General features: G+C 36.6%; 1 protein-coding gene across 1 annotated transcript; it reads left to right on the forward strand.

The window, feature by feature from the left end:
• Positions 1–5,287: 5,287 nt before the first annotated feature.
• On the forward strand, positions 5,288–14,382 carry LOC149000307 (mitochondrial carnitine/acylcarnitine carrier-like protein). Its single transcript, XM_089139863.1, has 4 exons — positions 5,288–5,661; positions 5,806–5,895; positions 13,100–13,491; positions 13,580–14,382. The coding sequence occupies exons 3-4, from the start codon at positions 13,100–13,102 to the stop codon at positions 14,079–14,081; spliced, it is 894 nt and encodes a 297-aa protein (XP_088995989.1). The 5' UTR covers positions 5,288–5,661; positions 5,806–5,895; the 3' UTR covers positions 14,082–14,382.
• Positions 14,383–17,449: the final 3,067 nt, after the last annotated feature.

Below are 17,449 nucleotides of genomic sequence, written 5' to 3' on the forward strand. Positions count from 1 at the left end.
CAAAAAAATCATTCAGATGCGTTTAGGCCTCGAAACACTTTAAATGGTGACAATTGATCTTCACCACAACACCTTCCTCCTAATCATTTCTAGGCCAACCATTGGGCTTCCGTGGCGTGGCATGGAGTGTAATTTTTCTTCCAATGGGTCTAGAGCCCATAATATGTTTTATATGATTGATATTTCATTGGGTGATTCTTTCCCAGGAGAAGAACCCAATACAATTTTTGAATCTAAGCAATGTTTAAAGTATCCCACGATATAATATGATATTAGCTGATACACATCAATATTGGATACAACTGATAAGATACATCTCAATACATCTCGACACATCTCTCTATTGAATTGCATTAAAACACAATAATTAGTACTATACAATACGTCTCTTAAAATCACCTACGAGACTCTACCATACTTTAAATGTTAGATCTCATTTTCTTTCTTCCTTTTATCATTTCAATACGTTTATCTCTGATGCTATGTTCATTCTACAAAACCTTCCAGAAAAATCTTGTAATCTAAACAATTTCATTTACTATTAACTCTCAACAGGCTTTCCTAGAATCATCTGCTTTAGTTTTGATAACAGAGATTGATGTTTGTGGACATCTTGCTTGGAGCATTTCAATTGTTCTTGGAGAGCCTGGTTCTCCTTTGTTTGTTCTTCTAATTTACAATGGAGATCTTTAATGGCGTCTCTTTTTGCTTCATTTCTACGTACCAACTCGTCTAGCTGACTTTGATTCTCTGCAATAAGCTTCAAAACTTCAAAATTGAGATCACCCCACATATCCATTGGGATTTCTTCAGCGCTTCCAGCTATCTCTTTGCTACTGCCATGGACAATGTATTTAAAAGACAATGATTCTGATATGATTTGTTCAGAGGCAGTGTTTAATTTATCATAACCTTCTGCACATAAACGATAAGAATTGTGGAATTCTTTCCCCATTTTGATGAGCTCGCTATGGATGGAAGACTCTTCTTCTGCTTTTGCTTCTTCAATGGTGCTTACCATGGTCATGATCTTTTCATCCAATTCTGCAAAATATAAAAATCAACCAAAAGAAAAAAAAACCCTTTTTTGGTTTGTAATTCTCAATCTAAAGAATCAAAGAAAATGCCAAGACCTGAGAGAGTTTCCAGGAGGCATTGAAACTGGTGGAGGCTATCATGGCTGTTCTTCTTCTCCATCATAAACATAACCTGAAAATTTTCTTGTTTCTTTTCTCCTATCTGAAATGGATGAAATGAAACTCTGGAAAACAGAGGAATAACTACATTCATTTTTCTTCTCTTTCTTATAAATAAATTCCCCTTTGTTTTCTATTTGAAATTCAAACAGAAATGCCAACGCTCATATTAATTACTGCTTGATTTGCTCTGTCTTCCCTAAGAAACAGAAATCAAAATATTCAATTTGAGGGAGTAATTCAAGCACAGGTAGCTATTTTTTTTTCTTCCAATTTTGGATGTTTCTAATAATAAGAAAGACTACGTGTTGTGAACTGGTCATGACTGATGCTGATCTTCCTCTTCTAACCTCCAATGCTCCAAGGAACCAATTTAGGGAGGGTTTTGGACCTTCACACCACGAAAGATTTGGCTCGAGGTTGGAGACATGGGGTAAGGCCTAAGGGTGTCAATCGGTTAGGTTTTAACATCGCTCCCATTCATTGCCCTAGCTCTCGTGGTTGATTCTGATGAGTCAGTTTACGCATATATCGACTACATCCTTAGGATAATTTTTATAATATATAACAGTATTTAGTCTTTGGGTTTAGCCTCTAATCTAGTGGTGGAGCCAGCGTTGGGCGGAGGGGGCCATGGCCCTTAGATTTTTTGAAAATTTAAACATTTTTATTATTTTTCTTTATTTCTCTCACTTAATATGTTAAATACCACTATTTGCCCCTTCCAAAAATTAAAAATAAAAATTTAAGATAAAGATGATGGATACAAATGTCATTCTTAATCATTATCTAATAGTTATCATTAAATCCCTAGTTGTTAGGAATAAAAAGTTAAATTTTTAATTAAAAACTAACTTAGGATCCATGAATTTCTCCCAACTCCTCTTTTATTCTTTTTTTTTTTTTTTTTCCTTCTCACACGTCTCACAAAATATTGGAGTAGTTAGTGGACATTGGAATTTTTCTAAATCTTCTTCACAGTTATCATGTATTCATTCTCTCTTTCTCAAATTATTCCTCTCTTTCTCTCACTTATTTTTTTAGTATTCTTTTCATAAAGCATTAATTTTTTTTTTTATTTCGTTGTTTTTTCTTTTGTTGTTCGCAATCATTTAATTTTATTTTTGAATCCCTAAACATTCTCATCAAGTTTGGAATCCTACTAATAGCAATTTAAATTTAAGTTTTATTAGTTGGATGTTTAAATTTCTGCTATTAATATTATTATATCTAATCATAATCATTTATTTTTTTAATTAATTTATGTAAATTGAGTGTTTATCCCATATTTAGTTAATGGACTTCAAATCTATCTTTTTTCTTATAATTTTTCCTACAATTTATTTTTTGGCTTTTTCTTTCACGATTTTTTAAAGTTTTTCTCCCACAATTTTTGCCCCTATTTTATTTTAATATATTTAATAATTTATTTATAATTGTGTTATCTATATTTTAGTCCTCCTATTAATTTATCTAAATTTTTACTGTGAACCCCACATCAAAATATAATAAAAGATTCTGGTATAGGACCCACAATGGGTCCACATTAGTCCAACGTATATTTGCCCCCCAATGTTCAATCCTGGCTCCGCCCTACTCTAACCCTCACCCTCTGGCCTCTTAAAGAGATTTGAAACATATGTAATTCATGACCATTTACAAATTTAATTAAATGTGTTGAAAAAACAATTTTATTATATAAATTAGGTTGAATACATGCTAATATTTTAAAGTATAAATTCAATAATTAAAATTTTATTTTAGATGTTGTGTTGAAAAACCAATTTTATTATATAAGTTACGTTGAATACATGCTAATATTTTAAATTATAAATTTAATAATTTAAAAATTACCCTAAATACATAAATAATTATAAGGTTGCCAAGATAAGGGACTTGTTTTTTGTCATCAAGATAAGGGATATGGTATTGGAAATATGCGTCTACTGGATAACTGAAATCTACTTTTTATAAATTCTTTACTTGAGATATATGAATATTTTTCTACTAAGATAAATACCAAAGTTGTTAAACTCTTAAATTTCAAAGTTAACCCTCACAAATATAATGATAAAGATATCAGTATGTAATAAAAAACTTGTATTCATGCCATTTAGAAGGAATCTATTTTAAAAAAATAACTATCCGATTATGGTCAATACGGATCCATTTACACCCAAGTGTGGCAGGCGCAGAAGTTCAAACCCATGATTTACTTGGACTTACTGTCTTTTTTATTTTTGATAAATAAAAGAGGGGATACAGTATCAGTGTCCTAGCGCCCCCCCTGCTACACAATGTTCAGACTTATTATCAAGTGCGACGTATGCAGTATTAGCCGTGTGCACTACCAACGCCGTCAGTGGATCCAGGGGTGGAACCAAGATTCAATATTGGGGGGGCCAAAGAATGGAAGTCCAGATTGGGAAAGCACCAATGGTTTTTCGCTATACATATTGTACGGGTCCTTAAGACCCATTGTGTCCCACTTATGAATTATTTTATTATATTAAGGAATAAACTCACATATATTTTGTGGGGCCCACACATATTTGATAAAAATAGGTAAATTATTGATAATGATAGTTTTTTTCAACAAGATGTAGATAAATTAAAGCATCAATACAAATAAAATAAAAAAATACACATGGCTTCAACCCTAAAATGTCAGATGCAAACCAAAATTTTTTTTTAAGGTAAGAAATGCAACCGCTGCCACGGGTATGCGAATGATGCATAATTATTTTCGTATTGGAGGAGTTAGCCTCTGATTTACCTCATGGCTGGATAGATAAATGTTTGGATTTCTGCAATTATTTTTTAATAGTGGTTGCTAAATATCAAAAGCTTATTACGCAGAATCCTATTTTTTTGGAGCGAGTTGAGGGGTTGGGCATTATTGGTGGAGAAGAAGCAATAAATTGGGGTTTATCGGGACCAATGCTACGAGCTTCCGGAATCCAATGGGATCTTCGTAAGGTTGATCATTATGAATGTTGGTACTTAGTTACCTTACTAACTATAGACATTTTATTTATAATATAAAATCAAATAGCAAAAATTGTAAACAAAATAAAGAAACAAAAAATATAAAATCAAATAAAATATATATATATATATATATATAAATATAAAAAGAAACAATAAATAAATTGAGAAATAAAAAGACTACCTAATTGTGGGGAAGATTTTTTCCCCAAATTTTCTTTAACTCACACTTATAAAAAGGGAAGAATAAATAGGAAGAAAGAAACATAAGAGAATACATAGGAAAAAAAAGAGGAGAGAGGAGAGAAGAGATATGAGAGAATATAGGAATTGAGGAGTTAGTTTCTAATTATAAATGACATTTTGAATGTCTAATAAGATTTTTTTTTTCAAAAATTTCTTTCAATCCACGTTTATAGAAAGAGATGAGAATAAATAAGAAAGAAAAGATGTGAGAGAGAAGTGGGGAGAATAAATAAGAATTGAGGAGTTAGTTTTTAACTAGAGATGACTTTTATACCCATTATTTTACATGTAAAATTGTTCTCAATATTTTGGGGGGGGGGGGCAAATAGTGACATTTCACATGTGACAAGAGAAAAAAATGAAAAAATGAAGAAGATTAATATAAAAAATCCAAAATTTAAGGGAATTAATCAAAATTTTGAAAAATCCGGGGGCCATGACGCCCCTTAGTAGGTCCGCCCCTGAGTGGATCCCCACTATAGGTCTATTATAGTCCACAAAAGTCGACAACACTCATGCCCATGAGCTTTACCAATCCACTTGAGAGTGAGCTTGAGCCCACTAGACCACCACCCCGATGGTTACTTGGACTTATTGTCTCTACATAGGAGATTGCCATCACTGTGTTAGAAGCATGTCCAATTGCTTTAGGAAGGAAATTCGAACTTTTGACCTCTTATTATTTTCGCAGATTGGAGTTATCCAAATTACGGACTCCCATTTGGCACTTTTGATTGGAACTCGCACTTTGAACCGAATAAAATTCCGAAATAATTCCGAAATAATTGGCACAGTTTAGTTAGGATTAGAACAGTTCCAAACAGGAAAACCGATACGCGGAGTGATGTGGGACTGTGAGAGTTGGTGATTGGTGACGAGTCAGCAACTCACCAACCACATTTGCCAGTTTTCTGGCGCTCGCGTTCGAGACTTCGAGTGGAGAGGAATCGATGAGATTTCATAAGATCTACACACCCATCCCTTGCTTCTGCTCTACATTTCCAGCCATATCTTGTTGTCTTTTTTGTCTTTCTCTATTCTAACCATCCATTTTCTTAATTTCCCTATCGGATTGTGTTTGTGATTCTGTAAGATTCTTCTGTTGTTCCCTCCATTTTTTATTTTTATTTTTTCGTCCAACATTGAAGGAAGAAATTGAAGAAATGGGAAGAATGAGATTATTGTTGGGAAGTTTTTCTGTTTTGCTGGCAACGAGAGTGTGTTTCTTCTGGTAATTGAATTTGTTCATTCTTGGTTTCTTTTCTAAATACTAAGGCAATTTATCAGGGAAAAAAACAGTACACCTCAGTTTCTGTAACTAACTCACTGGTTGCCGTTTTCGCCTTTTGATGCATTGGTTGTTTTTCTCTGTCAGATTGGAGATTTCGACTTAGGATATTTTCATTGCAGAGAAGTGTGTTTTATTTTACTGAGAAATCACCCCTGCATCTCCAGATTTCTTAAGGTATTGTTTTAGTCATTGTTTTACCCAAAAAAAAAGTTTTAGTCATTGTTGTTATTGTTATTATCATTATTCTGATGGATAAATGTTGAGGATGAAAAACAGGCTTGGAATTCAAAGAATCGAGAGATTATTGGTGAATCTTGTGTCCTGGGTTTATATAGTCAATTAGTATTCCTTAAAATGCTGTTTGGTCTTAGTTACAGAGCTTCAGTTTTGATTTTCTCTGGTCCTATGTTATTCAGCTACTATTGTCTAGTGATATGTAGTATATTTTCTAATGCCTTTAGTGGTTCTATTTTCAATGGTTATGATCTTGGTGAACCAGAGTATTGCTTTACCTTGTAAGCTGCAAGTACTAGGTATTTAATGGTCAACTGGGATGGAATTAACTTTGAACACGAGTAAAAGCACGACATATAACCTCAGATCAGTAAAAGTCACCCAGAAAAGAAGAAGAAGAAGATTCACTTAAAAAGAAACATTGAAAAAAGATGCCATCTGCCTTCCCCATACTGGCTTCATGCAGAACAGAACAACATTTTGTGGCCAGATCAAGGGCGATGAATGCACCACTAGCCCCATGGGCACCCAACCTCCACATCCCGACCCAAGAAAAAGGATAGAAAAACAAAGTTCAGTATACCCATATTCTGAAGAACAGCGGACAAAATCAGACGTTGGAGCCCAAAACAGGTGATTTCACAGATGAAGATCCTGGACGCCTAAACAGCCTCAGAACGAGCCAGAGTATGAGCCAACCACTGCGACCTGCAATGAGATGTTGTCTGATCAGTATATTCAAACAAAAGAACAAGAAACAACCAAGAACCTCCCTCAGGACTGTACGAATTAGTGCCTTTCAATATTATGCCTGGTTGAAGTATAACATAACAAGTTTATGAAATAAGAAATAAATTTAATAGTTTTGTTCAAAGTTCATAGTGCAAGCTACTATAGTTATTTGCAAGTTATTTATCTTAGAAATTTTCTACCATTTACATGAGGGCTTTAGAGTTCAAATATCAATCTCTCAGTTGCATCCTTTTTGTTGGGTAACAAGACAATGACTACTATGAGTAGGTAATTTATTTGTGTCTGATGGCTATTTATGTATTATACATGTTTGTTAAGATCCAGGATTCCCATTTGGAGGTACTTCATTATACAGACCCACTGAAAAGAGCAAATTGAGTGACCCTGATTTGGGTTTATCTAAGTGGGTAAATTGAGGGCTTTTATCTGTTATTTGAACTTCATAGATCTTTCAAACTACTATAGATGAAGCTAGGGAGCTGTATCTTGGGTTTATGGTAATTTATGTGTAGCTTTTCTTTTCTTGATGAATATGCTTAAGTTATATCTACTTTGTTTCTTATATGTCAGTTTTCTCCTATTAGGTAATTACTAACATAATTTACCATATTGCATTAATAAATTTATGGTGCATATAAGCATAATTATACAAATTGTCATTGCAGCATTGCAATATGACTTGCCTAGTTTCCGTGACAACTATGGCCTAAATCTCATTCATGTTTAGTCTTTCAATGAGATAATTTCAAAATACTAGAGTACAATTTTAGGTACTTCAGAATCTGATAAAAGGATAAAGAAAAATGTCCTTAGAGAACTTACAGTTTCTTGTGACATAGATGCTGTAACTTCAACTGCAGTTTGAGCATAGAAAAAAAAATCGAGGGAAACTCAAGTTTCGATCAAGTGAAAATGGGAAACCTAGGTGGGAAACTAGGAAATTTGGAGGAAACTTAGAACTTTTCGTGCAAGTTTCGACAAGTTTTAGGGAGTATTTTAGGCTGGGACTTTGCATTTGAGTTAATTAGAGTATAAAGAATACATTGACACATGCGTTTTGCTAAAAATTTCAATGCAGGTATGCCATTCATTATACATAACATTAATGTAGAGTTGTCCGAGAAGTATACTATAAACTTAACTACATAAGTACATAGCATTCAATATATAATTTCTAACTTCAAATCATCATATACAAAGTAACTAACAATAGAAGGAAAGTACAACTCAGTGCTAAGAGGAGTGCCTCAGTGGATTCATCTTGTGAGCTGAGTAGTACTATGCCTGTAACATCTTCTCCTCCAACCAACAAACTAGACATCCCATGACATTTTATGCCCTATGGTTGTCAAGGTAATCGACAATTGTAACTCTATAAGTTTGGTCATCAACATGTCTAAGATAACCAATCTAAGGGAATAAAAAATTTGGATAGGAAAGTCATGATGGAGGGGGTATTTGGGGAAACATGAAAGAAACAAAAAAATTGAAAATTTGTGAAAGCTACGAAAGTTGCAGGAAAAAGTCTCAGGTTTCCACTAAATTTCCCATGTTTCTCATGATATTTGGGATTTTTATCGAAAGTCGGGATTTTTTTTTTGGTCCCCTAGTTTTTTGTTTCGAGGTTCCCAAAATGTTTTGACTGAATTTTGTTCTATGAGTTTGAGAACATAATTGGGGTATCCCAATTGCTTCCAATGAGGGTTAGAAAACCTCATGTACCTCTACTATTGTTGGCAGTATATGAACCAAATCCAGCAACTGTGATTAAAAGAAACAGAGAAAAATTCAAGTTGTGGCCAAAATTTTGGTTGAGTGGGTTAACAGGGAAGAGAATAAATAGTCAAAGCTTGAACAGGTCCTATACTTGTATCTTAGGATATTAATAAAAGTAACTTGGTGGAAAATTGAAGAAGTTCAATGGGAACTAATGGATTGTTCTGGAAAGTTGCCTAATTGTCTTTGTGAGAAGACAACTTAAATGCAGGTTTTTTTTAGGTGTTGATTTGATTTTTCTAGATCAAATTATGTCCAAAGTAGTAGTTGCACAGGATTCAGTCACTTTTGTTCTGTTTATTGAATATTCGATTTGGTATAGGGATAATAGGTTGTGATTAACCATTGAGAAACTCAGAATGTAGTTGCAAATACGCAACCATCCCACTTGTAATGATACCTGCTCAAGAATCTTCCTGTTGTTTCCCCCAGGCCACCCAAAACCAGTAGCTCTTGGATTTTTTTTTTATTATTATTATTTTTTTTGAAGTGATAAAAATCAATGCAGGATTAGCCTAGAAATTGGTGTATAATTATCTGGGTGACTTGGTGGCTTAGCTATCAAGAAATAAATGAGATTCAGATTCCCAATCAACCATACTGAATTTCTGAAACTACAGTAGGAGATAACAGTTTTTTTTTCATGTTTTGGAGTCACTAAAGTATCTTTTTCGGGTGAATGAATTAATATTACTAAAACCCAAAGGAAGAATGTACAAAGAGGTAGAAGGGGATGGCTTCCAAATAAAGTCCAAGATATGGAGTTGCAGGTCCATCTCCTCAGATTGCATCCCATCAATCATGCAAGATGGCTGCATTGGACACCTACTTACCTTTAGTATCACAAAAGGTCGAGCCAAGAAGGTACTTGAGAACCATAATCATTCCCAAGAAAAGCCAAAAGACCCTCTAGAGCAAGGCCAAATAGAGGAAATGACCTTCATTCAGTGGCAACAATAGAAGGGACAGGTAAAAAAGAGGCGGTCAATGTCTCAAGAGCTTTCCAGTAAAGGATGCAGTAAGGGGAGATAGGGATATGGCGATGGATTAGGAGGCATGGGTTAATTGTTCTCCAAGAGTTAAGGCATGGTGGGGAATGTGACTTTTGAACCTACCATAGGGGCCCTAGGGACATTGGTCTAGATGCCAAGCTGTTTGGCAAGACATAGCAGAAGAATTAAAAAGAACAGGCTGGTTTGCTTTTGAACCAATCCCTTTGGCCATAGGGCCAATTCGTTGCGTAGCTAGGCCTCTGAAAGAATCAAATTTTGTTCACCTGAATATGTGATCAATAATGTGAAAGTGTCATAGCCTTGTTTTAGATCTTAATGAGAATATTATGGAAGATGATGGGATCCACTTGCATCTACAACTTTTGGATTCTATTTAGTTTCTATTTCAGTTGTTCCTAAGTTTCTAAAATTAGTTAGCATTCAAGCATTTGGTTAATTGATAGAGCCTAGATTTTTTATTATTTTTTTTAAAATTTATTTTAATGAGTTTGTTATTGTTGAGATACTAGGTCAGCAAAATCTAGTGGTTTCTATATTCTATGTAATTTGGGGAGCAAGTATTAACATTCTATAAACATGTAAAGGTTATTCTCAGCCCACAGGTTTATGGAACTGATTAATGAAGCTTTACCATGTATTATTTTGTTGTCTCTTCCTTGAGTCATAAGAAGGGTGAGGACCTTTCTGAGAGCTAAATACTAGGGTTGAGGAACCTAGCTGTGAGAGTTGAACCACCTTTTTCCCTTTACTTTCTGTTTATCCTTTTTCTTCTGTTTTCTTTTCTTCAAACTCAACAGCCTAGCATTAGTTGTTGCTACTTTGAGGGTTATCTACGTGCTGAAGCCTACAATTTGAACCAATCCACCTTCATAACTGTGAGTGATCTTAAGTTGCTAATTCTGTCCATAGTTCTATTTCTTCATTGGTGGGTTATTTGGGGGTAAGTCAACCTTGATCTTAACTCTACATTAAATAGTCTATCCAGGGAAGTGGGAGAGCTTCCAAGTTAAGAAGGTAGGAAGGAGGTACGAAATGAGGTGGGCAACTAGATAGTGCAGTCATAAGGAATAGGGTGCAGTCATAAGGAATAGGGTGGAGAATGTTGGGGGGGGGGAGCCATATTTGGGTGAGACTTGAGGAGAGGTGAAAGGGGGAGACCAAGCACCATTGGAGATGATGTCTGATAGAAGGGTGGCCTTGGGGATATGGGAGGTGGGCCATAAGGGTGTAAAGGATACCCACAAGGTGCCAAGGGTCAAGCCTAAAAGAAGTGGAGTCACATATGCAACATAAAGTAGGGATGTAGGGGAGAACAAGGGGTCTGAGGAGGAGCTTTCTCTAGACATAAGAGAGTTCAGGTGAGGGTTCCGAAGGAGTCAGATTGAGAAACTGACATTATTGTAGTCCTTGATCTATGGATAGATTGGAGGGTTCCTACCCCTTCTAAAGGAAGCATAGAAGAGGACTTCCATTGAATGGATGGTGGCTTTGAGGATGGAGAAGATACTGCACCAATAGAGATAAGAAGACTGGAGTACTGATTTGATGATGACAGTCTTGCTAGCCAAGGAGAGGAGTTTACTTTTCCAGAGTTGAAGTCTCTCTCGGATGAGGTCAAGCATCAAGGTACAATGATGGTTGATGAGTCTCCCTAGGACAAGGGAGAGCTCGAGATAGATAACAGGGAGGGAGCCAAAAGGGTGAAGCCAATGAGCTGCTGAAGGGAGGCCTTAACTAAGCTGAAAAGGGGGAGAGTGGATAGTATAGAGGAAATGGAGGAGTGAGAAGCTTTAGAGAAAATCATTAGGTCATAAAAAAAGGCAAGATGGGTCAGGTTGAACGATTTACATTTGGGGATGGGGAGATAAGGTGCTGATCAGTTTGGTTTGGATGATCCTCCAAAGAAATTCAGGAGCTAGAAAGAAAGAGGAAGGGAGAGAAAGGACATCCTTGTCGGTTGCCAATTGCCAAATGAGATTGGAAGAAGAAGAACCCAGCCAAGGGAGTGATGACAGATAAGGAGTGAGAGAAGTACATTTCAATCAAGTAGCTGAAGTGAGGAAGGAATCCCATTTGGGAGAGGACATTGCAGAGAAAGTCCCATCTTAGGGAGTTGCAGGCTTTGTGGATGTCAGTTTTCATTAGAGCAGCTGGGTAGTGAGACTTGCGGTCAAATCCTTGAACAATTTCTGCACAAAGAATGAGGTTCTCAGCAATAGTTCTATATGAGATGAATGCAGATTGGTCCTTGTTGACAAGAGAGGGGATGGTAACCTTGAGACGATTGGACAAGATTTTGGCGATGAACTTGTAGAGGAGGTTGTAGAGGGAGATGGAGCGGAAGCCAGAATGGGGGTGGCTTCAGGTTTTCTGTTGATGAGGCAGAGGAATGTTTGGTAGGTGGAGGAGAGCTTGGAAAGATTGAGGAAGAAACTATGAATGGCTTTGATAAGGTCATCCTGAACAATGGTCAAAGTGGCAAACCCTTGCTGAATCCATCAGTGCCTGGGCTTGGTTGGGTTTGTGAGAGTTGATTGTGGCAAGGATCTCACTGAAGGAGGGAATGGCTTGAAGAGAATCAAGAAGGGAAGGGGGGACAAATTTGTCAAGCAGATTGGGGGGGCAAAAGGGCAACGATGGGAGAGTATCTGAATTATCTCTACTGAAAGTGATGAAAAAGAAAACTTCAGAGAGAAGTCACCTTTTCTGTCTCATGATCTCTCAAATTCTTTTGAAGAAAAGCCCAAGGTGAATGAAAACCAACAGCAATTTTAATTTCCTTGTTTTGGACTACCAGAATGGCCCAAAAATCAGAGTCCTAAGTAAATGGATTGAAATACTAAGACTCAATGGTTTTTATGGACCTAACTTCCATTAAACACCAGACACTTGCTATGATACTAACAGTCCTTTGCCTGAATACCCACCAATTTTCTGTTGACATGGGTGTGAGATACAGATAAAAACCTAGACTTCAAGGACCTTTGACCCTGACAAACATCCTTCAGGATTTGCTCCTCTCTCCATTAATTTTGTACATAATATATCGTAACCCCCATATACCCATAACTTCGTGGTTCACATCACGTAGTTTGGACAGAATGCAGCTGAAACAGATCTCTGGATAAATGTTTTGAGTTATTCATGACAAATTCACTGAGTCTCCACAAGCGGTTTCTTAGAGATCCACTTTTGAAGTTCATTTCATCAATTTGTTTTACCTTTTAGGATCAATATTTTTCTGACCCATTTTTGTGGATTTGCTCCAAGCACCATGGAATGAAGTATTTGAGTTGGTTTTTTCTCTGCAACAGATAGTTTCGACCATTCCCTTTGTTCTGCTTATCACATGCTTCTCAGATAATTTCCCTTAATTTACTTCAGTCTGACAAGCAGCATGTTTTTTATTTCTTGCAGGAATGATTTCATCATGTTTCTTCTTTATACTCTGAACTTTCTTTCCCTATTGAAATGTCTTCATAGCATTCTATTTAGCTTTTGTCTTCCCTTTGGGATGCTATAAGTCAATGAACATGGGGATATTGATGATATTGAAATGGTGGTTGGTCTAGCTAATCTTTCTTTATATTTTCTCTTTGCAGATGGCAGATGTTGCTAAGGACTTAGCTTCTGGAACTGTTGGAGGGGTAGCACAGTTGGTATGTGGGCACCCCTTTGACACCATCAAGGTCAAGCTCCAGAGCCAGCCTACCCCGGCTCCTGGCCAGGTCCCTAAGTATTCAGGTGCCATGGATGCTGTTAAGCAAACAATTGCAGCTGAAGGTCCGAAGGGCTTGTACAAAGGCATGGGTGCCCCACTTGCCACTGTGGCAGCTTTCAATGCTCTCCTTTTCACTGTAAGAGGACAGTTGGAAGCATTGTTAAGGTCTGAACCTGGTGCCCCTCTCACAATCAATCAGCAGGTTGTTTGTGGGGCCGGGGCTGGAGTTGCTGTCTCCTTCCTTGCATGCCCTACTGAGTTAATCAAGTGCAGGTCAGTGTTAATGTTCTTTTTTCAACTGTTGTGCTGGGGAAACTACTGAAGCTGCGTATTAAGTACTTTTTTCCATATTGAAAAATAGGTTGCAAGCCCAGAGTGCCATGGCGACCACGGGTTCTGCATCAGGGGTAATAAAGTATGGAGGGCCAATGGATGTTGCACGGCAGGTTCTCCGATCAGAAGGCGGCATAAGAGGCCTCTTCAAAGGTTTGGTTCCCACCCTTGCTCGTGAAGTCCCTGGAAATGCTGCAATGTTTGGTGTGTATGAAAGCATCAAGATGTACCTTGCTGGGGGCCAAGACACTTCTAGTCTTGGTAGGGGCTCTTTAATGGTTGCTGGAGGCTTAGCTGGTGCTTCCTTTTGGGGGTCTGTCTATCCAACTGATGTAGTCAAGAGTGTTATTCAAGTAGATGACTATAAGAATCCAAAGTTCTCTGGTTCCATTGATGCCTTCAAGAAAATCCTAGCATCTGAGGGAGTCAAAGGCTTGTATAAAGGATTTGGGCCTGCAATGGCTCGAAGTGTTCCTGCAAATGCAGCATGCTTTTTGGCATATGAAGTGACAAGATCTAGCTTGGGATGAAAGCCACTTGGAGAAGATGATACTGATTCTTTCTGCCAACCGAAGGGCCTTAGGAAATATCATTGATAAATTCTCTTTCGAAGTACATTTTATTGACAATGTTATTAGCAGTGCATGTTCTTTTATGTAGACCCTTTTATTTAATCCAGTGGTAATAATATATCTTTCAAGCAATATGGCTGTGACCTGTAATACTAGGACGAATTGTCTTGGAACTTTTAATGCAATAAAATTGTTAGTAAAGGTTCCCCTGGCATTGAAAGTATGCAACTCCTGAATAAATTTAATGTCGAAATTTGCGATCCATCCCAAGTAGTTCCTTTTAAAGGATAAACTGGCTTCTCTATGAATCTAACATTTTACTTGTGGATGAACTAATCAAATCAAATGGCCAAAAGATGTTGATATGAGGTTGCAGATCTCCAACAGTAACCCACAGGTGACATGATGTTATCACTGTATAGTGAAAAGCTTCATCTTAACCTTGTTAAATATAGAAGAGCATCATCTACAGAGGTCTAATGAAGACACCCAGAAATAAAAGAAGCAAAACTGAAAATGCAGATTAATTGTTGAATGTTGACATTTCTAGACGAGCTTCAAATTCCTTTATTCTTCCAATGCAAACCTGGTCCTTTACACAAACAAATGGGTTTGGCATCAGAACCTGGTCCCTTAAATTTGACTGGCCCTGGAATTGCAGTAGAGATTTTTTATCAATAAATTTCCAGCATCAAGAAAAAAGCATCTTGGTTAGCTCAGTCGGACCAAAAAATTATTAATTTAAAGGTGACAAAAGGAAATGAAACTGTTTGTGGATGGAGACAAGTAGAAGTTTGTTGGGCAAAATTAATTTTCTCAGGGCACTGAAGCAATTGTTCTGGAAGGTGTCAGTTCAACAAAGGAATGCTGAAATTGAAAGAACTGTAGTGTTTGAAGGTTGAAGTGACACAGAAGGTAAGCGTCTGTCTACCTTCCCCTTCCTCTTCACCACTCAAACTGACTAGCTTCTGTACAGAATGCTGAACTGCTATTCAAATTGGAGAACAAAAGTGGAGCTAATTGAATTGATAACAAGAAGCTGTTGTGTCAAGTGTCAACTTCAGATTTGGTTCCTTTCTGTATTCAAATTTTATGAACAAGTTGTTTGTATCACCATCATTATCCAATGGAATTCTAGATCTAAATGAAATAAAATAAATTAACTAAGAAAAGGTTGCCAGGAAAATTTTCATATTCCTTCCATTTAATTTTCCTTCCTACCCTTCAAAGCCTTGAAACTCAAAGAGGGCAATGTGAGAATAGTGGCCCTTGAAAATCTTTTCTCAACACCAGATTCAGACAATTTTGGTCCACTCTAGTCTATCTATCAACTTCAACCAGTTGGCTCGTAGTCAGAGATAGAGAGAGAGAGAGAGAGAGAGCAAGTTGGTACTACTATGGTGGCTAGTAGTCCTAGAGAGAGAGAGAGAAGGGGTTAGGTTTCAGGGCTCTCTACAAAGTCTAAGATTAATGTAGAAATCAAAGCCATAAAGGGAAGGGTGAGGGAATGACATCCACAAAGAGCTTGGCCATCACTTGTCAGCTTATTTCCTTTTACCTGGTTGATTGCCTCTGGCCACTCCTTTTTCTTCCACAGAAACATAAAAATAAGTAAGTGAAGAAACAATGCCAAAGATTCTATCAAAACCCACCAACCCATCACCCAACACCATTGCATCCTTTGCCTCTCCTTCTAAAGCTGTTCTCTGTAGACTCACTTGTCTGTGCTCTCTCACTTTCTCTCTTCCCAAATCATTACTTGCTTCCTTTGCACTTTTCTACCACACAATTAAGAAATTCACACATTAGAGTCTCATCTCTTGCTCATCTTGTCAGAACTCAAAGATGGGACCCTCTCCTAATATATGGTGCAGAAATGTGAGAAAAACACAGATCTCTATCCTGGCGGCTAGAGGATTCAGAGTCACCCCACATCTCTCTCTTTCTTTCTCTCTGACTTTTGTTTATTGATTTATTCATCAACTTGCCAACTTGTCAACTTGTTCTCTCTCTCTCTCTCAAACTTTTCTTGGTGCTCTTCACATGATTTAATGGGGCTTTTAAACACTAAACAACAATAATAAATCCTCGAGCCAGTAATCTCTTCTTTTCCTAATTAACTTGAATTTTGGAGTCTCAAGAGGTTCAATTATCCCATGCAAACGTACACCTTACTCCTGATCTGCGGTCCCCTCCCCTTAACAAAGGTTTGGAAATTTGGATTAAAGTTTAACTTGTCTCCATTAGTTGGTCCAGGCCCACAAGCTGAGCTATGGCCCACCACATGTTAATTAATAAAAAAAAATTTTCATTTTTCAGAGATTATTTTAACGAGAAAAAGATGTCAGGCTGCGTGGTCTCTGTGTTCTCATCCAGCATAGGGCCGACCAGCTACCACCTTAGAGACCTAAAATCACTAGTGTATAATGGGCCCTATGGGGGCCCATCAACCTGATCCACGTGACCCTAATTAATGATTTTTTCCTTTTTTTCCTTTTTTTAATTTGTTTATTTTATTTTTTTCTTATCCATCGCCATCCTTGCCATTTTATTGACGAGTTAGGGTTGAGATTTGAGAGTTCAACAACTACCTTATCTTCCATTCTTCTTAATTGCAGCATTTTCTTGATATAAAAATAATAATACTCTTGTAATAATTGGGCCCACCATCAGCCAATAGAATAACATGAATCATTAGAGCTCCAAAGCATTAAGCACAACCGAATAATTAATAGAATTATACAAACATGTCAATATTAATTTTTGCTGGGTCAAGCAAATTTCATTCATTAAAAGCAAAGAAAAATAAGTTATGAATACATAAAACTAATTTTTAATTTAAAAAGACATTAAAGAAATTTAAAATCAAAGAGTGAAATCGACCAATCAGTTATAAATGCCATGTTTGACATATTTAAAAAGATTTCCTAAAAAATAAAAAACATCCCATCAATTTAGGAAAGCAAAATTTTCAAGACACCCCAAAGATAAAATGGGTAATTTTCATATGGACCCTGAGGTTTGGTCTATGTCATTTTTAGTCCAAAAAAATTGAGACTTTGCATATGTCTCCCCTGTGCTATAGATCAATTTAAGGACAAATTATCGTTTCTATTACCGCCCTTATTCGTTTTTTTGTGGGCAAATTTCATTTGCCCCCTGAGGTTTGGTTTATGTCATTTTTAGTCCCAAAAAACCGTAATTTTTGCATTTGTCTCCCCTGTAGTATAGAAAATGTCAATTTAAGGATAAATTATCACTTTTATGACCAATTTGCCTTTATTCTTTTTTTAATTTAATTTTTTTACATACGCATCATACCTGCC

This window comes from Hakea prostrata, chromosome 11, assembly GCF_041222555.1.
Source record: "Hakea prostrata isolate BN-2017 chromosome 11, UWA_Hpros_2, whole genome shotgun sequence".
NCBI classification, from domain to species: Eukaryota; Viridiplantae; Streptophyta; class Magnoliopsida; order Proteales; family Proteaceae; genus Hakea; species Hakea prostrata.

Bases quoted from the DNA above. Each gene is read 5' to 3' on its own strand.
- LOC149000307 (XM_089139863.1), top strand. From the start codon at position 13,100: ATGGCAGATGTTGCTAAGGACTTAGCTTCTGGAACTGTTGGAGGGGTA. The intron at 13,492-13,579 runs GTCAGTGTTAAT...ATTGAAAAATAG, and splicing joins ACTGAGTTAATCAAGTGCAG to GTTGCAAGCCCAGAGTGCCA.